The 7,856-nt window shown below is 39.6% G+C and overlaps 1 protein-coding gene across 1 annotated transcript; it reads left to right on the plus strand.

Moving 5' to 3' along the window:
• The first annotated feature begins 3,509 nt into the window (after positions 1–3,509).
• LOC127808828 (uncharacterized) lies at positions 3,510–6,208 on the plus strand. Its single transcript, XM_052347518.1, has 2 exons — positions 3,510–4,021; positions 5,560–6,208. The coding sequence occupies exons 1-2, from the start codon at positions 3,510–3,512 to the stop codon at positions 6,206–6,208; spliced, it is 1,161 nt and encodes a 386-aa protein (XP_052203478.1).
• Positions 6,209–7,856: the final 1,648 nt, after the last annotated feature.

Raw genomic sequence — 7,856 nt, forward strand, 5'->3', positions numbered from 1 at the left:
GATATGAACACATAAAGTTACAAGCCAAAAACCGAACCAATGACAAATTACATGGAAACAGAAATTTCAGATTCGAGTGGGTATTTCACAGGGCACTTACAGGGTCAATACTTGGCCAAATAATCCAAATTATATATCAAAACAAAAATTAAGAAATCTAGTTCATAGAGAAATAAACATATTTTAATTTGGATATGAACACAGAAAGTTATACAAAAATAGAAAAACTAAAGCAATAATAGATTATACAAAAATAGAAATTCTAGATTCAAGTAGGTATTTCACATGGTACTTACAGGCTCAATACTTGGGCAAATAATCCAAGTAATATATAAAATTAAATATTATTAAGTCTAGTTTACAAAATAATAAACGAATCTACATTTGGATAGAAATACAACAAGTTATAGCTCAAAATGTTCAACATGCGCAATTTAGCCGAAAATTTAATAACTTCGAAATGAAGGGTACGAAAGGAATGGAACTTGTCTTGATTGATTATTAAATTTGGAGAAGAAACAACATGTTGATTGTTACAATTTCACTCCTTGAAGCTCCAAACTAGAGAAAAGAAGTAGAAGAAGAAAACAATTGGTGGAGAGATAGAGAAAGGGACAAGAAGGAAAAGAGGGAGGGAAATGAGGAGGAATTTGGGGAATGTCCGTCACCTCACTTCCCCAGTTGGTCATTCCCAAATTTTCCCCTCCCACTTGCACACATACACATTTAAACTATGCCCCTTTATGTCTTTTTACTTTTTTTTATTATTTTCTTATTTTTTTATTTAATCCACTTTAGACAAATTATCATATATATATTATATATATATATTTCTACATTTGACAAAACATGAAATATATCTAAATGTGTACATACACACAAAGTCGACCAGTCAGTTAAGCCAGGAAGGCAGTGTAACGCCTAGTCAGTATGGTACTGTTACGTTATTATTTTGGGAAATTTCCTTTTATTTGAAATAACACTAATTTGGGGACTTAATTTGGTAGGTTGAAGGGAAGGTGTTGACTAGTCAAGAGAGATTGAAAGAAATTCAAAGTCAAGGCAAGAAGTGAGCAAGACAACACAAGGGTAAGTTTGGAATGTTTAAAGTGAGATAAGTGGGCTTCTAATTAAAAGGGGATTAAGGGGTAAGAAGAGAGGATTAAGGGACTTAAGTGGGCTGGATATTTAATAATAAAATTAAAATAAAATGAGGGAAGTATAAATAGAGATAAGTTAAAGAGGAAGAGAAGCATGAGGCGGTGGAGAGCTTCGGGAGTGAGCTTCCAGCTGCTAGGGTTCTCCCTCTTCTTCATTCTCTTCTTCTTGTGGTTGCTAGAGGTTTCAAGGGAAGAATTCAAGGTATGGAACCTATCTATTAGCCCTTCTTCAGCTTAGAATCTAGCTTGTCCCCTATTCTGTAGATAAGAAGAGCAGAAAATTCCCATGTATGGTAGGTTACGTAAGGAGTTAAAGGTTAAGAAAGGCAAGGGATTGTTAGAAAAGGAATCTAAGGCAAGTTCTAATCGCTACTTATGGATTTAAACCTGGAATTTCAATTGTTGAAAAGAGTTTTTAACAAACCCTCTATTTTTTGAATAAACTCCTATATGGTTGTAAATTACTTGTTTCTTTTTGTTAATTCCATTTCTTAAAGCTTCCAAGGGGTTTTGTTTTCCCCAATCTTGCTTGGGAATGATATGTTTCGTTGGATTGAAGATTAGGCATATAATACCCCATATTTTCGTAAAGTTGCCATGTATTTTAAGTGAGTTTAAAATATCAATAAATATACTTGAAATGACAACAAGTGACCGAATTAACTACAAGGAGTGCCCTGGAGCTTAGATACCTAAGAACAAAGATATATCTTTGACGAGCGTCTCGATACGAGATTTATGATGCTGAAAGAAATTAAATCAGAGACGGTTTTTGATTCAGTTAAGTTGTAGCCTAAAAGATCGAATGATGGTAAGGGGCTTTCGGGAAATCAACGAAACCCTGAGGAGGCTCTAATTTGTAAATAAAACAACCCTGAGATAGTTTCGGGATGAAACAAAGGTCCTGTGAGAGACTGGGAGGAAATTGTATTTATCGAGTAATTTTAAATTATTAATTTTGGATTTTAAGTATCTCGATGAGAATTAATTTGATGTTTGAGAGTGTAATTGTAATTAGAGAATTATCCAAACGAAATAAGAATGAAATTAAGAGTTTATGTGATAAAATATCAAAGTTTGAGAACTTGAAATAAGGGTCAAAATGTCATTTTGAAGAAGTTTGGGGTATTAGCTTAGATTTCAAAAGCCATTCAATTATAGCTTTGAGTCTTTGGAGTCTATGGCTTAGCTTGTGACAAGTGGCACCTTGTGATTGGTTTAAAGAATATAAAAATAAGGCCATGGGGTTGTCTCCAAATCATTCCAAATGAGTTTGATTTTTGAGAGGTTCTAAGGTGGGGATCTACTCTTGAGAGAAGAAAGGGAATTCTGCAAGAAGAAGGGAAGCAAGCGGTGGAGAAGCGGGGGAGAACGAGCCTCGCTAAAGTTGCAGCTCTTCGCCGGAGTTCACCAAAATCAATCAGAAAAAAAGTGAGACAAGTCCCTTTTCTTTTTTATAATCTTGTAGAGGAGAAAGAGAGAGTCACGTAGATTCAAACGGGGGTAGAATCGGAGTTAAAATGAGGAAGTTATGGCCGAAAAACTAAACCGAGGCGAAGCTGTCTGAAACTGGTAAGCGGCGCGTGAGATACACGCGCTGGGAAGTGCTGCGTGTGAAGGCGCGTGGCCCACCTTCCCAGGGAGCGTGAGAGCGCGTGAGGGGCCCATTTTTCTTCAACTTTTCCAATTTTTTCTTTAATTTAATGCCCCTCAACCCTATGTAAAAATATTTAAGCTTAGGTTTATCAAAATGCGTATTTTCTGCAAAAACCTAGGCCGCTTGCAGTGAAACCGTACCGTCCAAGAGATAAACCAACAAGTTGAGACTCCTATACTCCAAATTCTATTTTTTATTCTCTTATGAGAGACTTCTATTGCATGAGATGTGTTTTGTGAAGTTCTTGTACGTAAACTCTTGTTGTTTTCTTACGTGAAATCATGTTACTTATATAAAATATATTTTTTGAAAAAAATATATGCTGTTAGTTTTTAACTATTGCGTTAATAAAATTTGTGTGGCCATACTGTTACACCTATTGTTGGTCGAGGACAAAATTCGGATATCCCCCGAGAGGCGCTATGCGTGCGCCATCGAGAAAGCTCCCGAGGAGGATTGAGGCCAACCCCGAGAAAATCTGAGCTCTACTTGACATGCAATCGCCCACCAAGACTAAGGAACTACAAAGCCTAAATGGACAGGTCTTTGCCCTCAGCAGGTTCGTCTCCAAATCATCCGATAAGTCCATCCCATTTTTCAAAGTTTTGAAGAAAGCAAATAGCTTCGAATGAACAGAACAGTGAGAGACTGCTTTCCAACAGTTAAAGGAATATATAAGGCGGGCTTCCCTCATGTCAAAGCCAAAGGAAGGGGAGGAACTGGTTGTCTACCTGGGGGTGTCTAAATACGCAGTTAGCGCCGCACTGGTGCGAGAAGAAGACCGAGTCCAATGCCCAGTAAACTATGTAAGCCACAGACTACTTGACGCCGAAACAAGGTACTCCCCCATGGAGAAGCTCGCTTTTTCCCTGGTGATCGCATCCCGAAAGCTACGCCCCTATTTCCAAGCTCATCAGATTAGCGTGATGACCAAACATCTATTGAAGCAGATCTTACAGAAGCCTAATTCATCCGGTCGCCTACTCAAGTGGGATATTGAGCTCGCCCAATTCAACATAGAGTACAAGCCAAGGATGGCCATAAAGGGTCAAGTACTGGCAGACTTCCTTGCAGAATTCACAGGACCAGTGGAAAAACCAGCCCCCTTAACCTCTTCAATCTGGGAGTTATTCATCAATGGCTCTTCCAACGAGCATGGGTCTGGAGCTGGTGTACTCCTAATAAGCCTAGAAGGACATAAGATGTTAGAAAATATTGATCTGATCATACACAGCGAAAAATAAAATATGATTTTATTGGTATCACGTTTTTCAAATCTTACGGTTAAATCGAAGACATAAAACGAAAAGTTACCTCGAAACGAAATCTGATTTCGTTGCCGATAACCTGCCTGATATCTCTCACGCGTGAGATGCCGAGTCGGTCCACCCGAAATCGTCAAGACTTCAATAGACTTGAGAGAAAAAGGGACTCGGAAATTTTCTCTAAAATTTCCGTTTTGATTCAACTAATTGATTGATTGGATTTTGGGTTTAATGTTATATTTATAGACAAGAAACCCTAAAACCCTAAATGCTATTGGGCCGGGCTTTAGGTGCTAGCAAAAAGCCCAATCCAAATTAATAATTAAATAAATAATCATATTACTTATTTAATTATTCTTATTTCTTAAATAATTGCATTTATAATTTAATAATTCCATAATTACTAAATTTGCCCCTTTTTCTTTTAAAATGACTTCTATTGGGTGGGACTTTCTGGGTTCACAATTAAATTGGCAATGAGAATTAATCAATTATTAATTCTCGTAAAACATGAGTGACATCTAGCAATATGTCATGATTACCCAATTTAATGTGAAGCGGGAATGTGAACCTTACACTACGGTGCCCTATAATACAGTCCCTCTATCATACTATATCCTGACGAGATATGAAATCACGGTCAGTAGGTCAAATCTCTCGATCTTGTCGTATGACCAAATCCAATAATCACACTTGACTAATATGACACACCCTCTACGGAATCCAAATTCCGTCGTCATATTACCTCGGCCAAGGATTTATCGTCAAGTGACTATTGGATCGCATAGGACATTCTCCTCGTATATCTCGAGGTGATAGATTCCATGTCTGATGCACATATACCTCGTGTGTCACTGAACTAGGCACATAGATACCTACGGCTATCCCTGATTAGGACAACCATATAATATCTCTGATATCCTAATCCACTAATACACAGATATCCATGTCATCTCAAGTCTAAGAACTAATGCAAATTCGTAGTTAATATTAAATCATTGACCCGTGAGATAAAACCCATGTGATTCAATATTAATAGTCTCGTTCAGTGAACTCGTTCCTATAACGAGCACCCACTCGTCTTCCTTCTGTATCTTATACAGAGTGGTACGAGACCCACCAATCTTGTCTTTTGGTATCTTATACCGAACAAGGAGGAAGACGATGTGCCAGCCTTTGCGAGTTACTAATTATCCAAGTTAGGAACTCTATGGCCAAGAACATGTTTATAGTATAACGTATTGTGGATTATCCATCTCGATTATTCTTAATAATTAAGAATGGTATTCACTCCTTATTATACTAAAGGATATTTGTATGTTCAATTCAAATCATATTGCAATTTCAATTAAACATAAAACTTGCCATTAAATAAGGTTTGAAGAATTACAAGATCAAGCCCTATTGTGTCACTAGAACTGGTCTTAAGGGCTTATATCTAACATAAGATTCCCCACGCACTAAGGTTCGGTTTCAGGGCGACCAACAACGAAGCGGAGTACGAAGCACTTCTAGCTGTTCTGCGCTTGGAAAAGGAAGTCAAGGCAGAGCGATTGAAGATTTTTAGCGACTCCCAGCTTGTGGTCTGTCAAGTACAAGGGGAGTATCAGACAAAGGGCCCAAAGATGGTAGCGTACCTCCAGAAAGTTCGGGAATTGTTCCACTTCTTTAAGGAGTGTGAAGTAAATCAAGTCCCGAGGAGCCAGAACTCTCACGCCAATGCCCTAGCTCGTTTGGCGTCGGTTGGAGAGGCAGACTCATTGGGGGCCATCCCCATAAAGTTCCTAGCAACACCGAGCATGGAGGAAAAAACTGAGACATTGACAATTGAGCTAAGGCCAGATTCATGGATGAAACCGATTGTTGACTATTTGCAAGGAGGACAATTGCCAAACGACAAGCTAGAGGCACGGTGTATTCGAGCCCGGGCGGCCAGATATTGTATTTGTGATGATGTGCTATATAAGCGAGGGTTCTTAGTCCCGTTACTTAGATGCATCGACGAGCCTGATTGCCTAGTGGTTCTCACTGAAATCCATGCCGGCCACTATGACAATCATGTTGGGGGAGTATCTTTGGCTCAAAAGGCATTTCACCAGGGTTTTTTTTGGCCTACCATGAAGTGAGACGCTACGAACCTAGTGAGGAAGTGCAATGGATGCCAAAGGTTTGCGAAGGTGCCACGAGCTCCCCCCGCCTATCTTCAACAAATGAGCAGCCCTTGGCCTTTCGCCATATGGGGCATCGACCTGATCGGCCTGCTTTTAACAGCTCGCGGCAGGTGTAAGCATGCTATCGTGGCCGTAGATTACTTCACCAAGTGGGCAAAGGCGAAGGAGCTCGCACAGATATCTACCGCGAAGGTAGAAAATTTCGTATGGAATAACATTATCTGCAGGTTCGGTGTCCCTCAACAAATAGTCACTGACAACGGGACCCAGTTTACCAGCGAGCAGTTCATACAATTTTGCAAGTCACTAGGGATCAGAAAAAGCTTCACAGTCGTGGACCACCCACAAGCCAACGATCAAGTCGAAGTCGTAAACAAGATAATCAAGCAAATATTAAAGACCAGGTTGGAATTGAGAAAGGGAGCCTGGGTGGATGAACTACAAACCGTGCTCTAGGCCTACCGAACTACAGCTCGCACAACCACGGGAGAAATCCCATTTTCTAGGGTATATGGATCTGAGGTAATGATCTCGGCGGAAAATGAAGTAACAAGCCAGCGAAGAGCTACTTTCGACCCAGAGAATAACGACCAACTACTAGCCTCAAGTCTCGATCTGCTTGAGGAAACGGGGGAGACAGCTCGCTTGAGAGTGGCAACTTACTAACAACGCGTGGCAAGATACTATAATCGGAAGGTCTGAGTCCAATGCTACAATGTCAAAGACCTCGTGCTGTGCCTTGTCCTCCCCGGAGCTCGTAAGAGTAGCGAAGGGACATTGGGCCTGAGCTGGGAAGGCCCCTATACTGTAAAGGAAAACCTCGGCAACGGAGCATACCACTTGGCTGACATGGACGGAGCAGCTCTCCCGCGAGCTTGGAATGCGGAGCATCTGAGACCGTATTTTCGACAAGCAAACATTTTTTCCCTTTCTCGCATTTTCAATTATTAATTGACGTCTCAACTTTATTGATGTTTGCTTTATTGAATCGAGCAACAAAATTCTGTTTGAACTATATTAATGTGTCTTTCATCTTTGATAAATCTTTTTACACCCACACTTTAGTTGTTAAGAATGAGAGTCAGAAAATAATTTGGGGGGGGGGGGGTTAGAAGACTATGGTTTGCGAGCTGGGGCCCATTCAACTTAGCTAACGTTCCATGGTTTGCGACTTATCTGAGCATTCATCTTAGTCTTTGCCCCAAATCGTGGTTGGCAAAATGAAGCCCATTCATCTTGACCGCAGTGTCATGGTTTGACGCTAAAATGAGTCATCGCCCTTAAAACTTCTGAGTCATGGTTCACCAGCCGAGGTCCTCTTATCTTGACAAAACTCATGAATGTAAATAAGAAAATACCCCCCATTTGGATTAAATAAAAATATCAAAAAAATCAAAATCCATAACAATAAAAAGATAGAATTTTGGTTTTAGTACAAATTCACGAATTTGCGATTTTACCACCCTTGAAATACATAGTTTCCGTTTTTTGAAAAAATCATTAAAAATCATTCTTACAACAATGAAGGCTGGTTATCAAAATACCGGGAGTTAGTTTTCAAAATGAAGTAATTTTCAAAAATGTGTTCTAATTGGTCCTTCGC

Source organism: Diospyros lotus, chromosome 1 (assembly GCF_014633365.1).
Source record: "Diospyros lotus cultivar Yz01 chromosome 1, ASM1463336v1, whole genome shotgun sequence".
Classification (NCBI taxonomy): Eukaryota; Viridiplantae; Streptophyta; class Magnoliopsida; order Ericales; family Ebenaceae; genus Diospyros; species Diospyros lotus.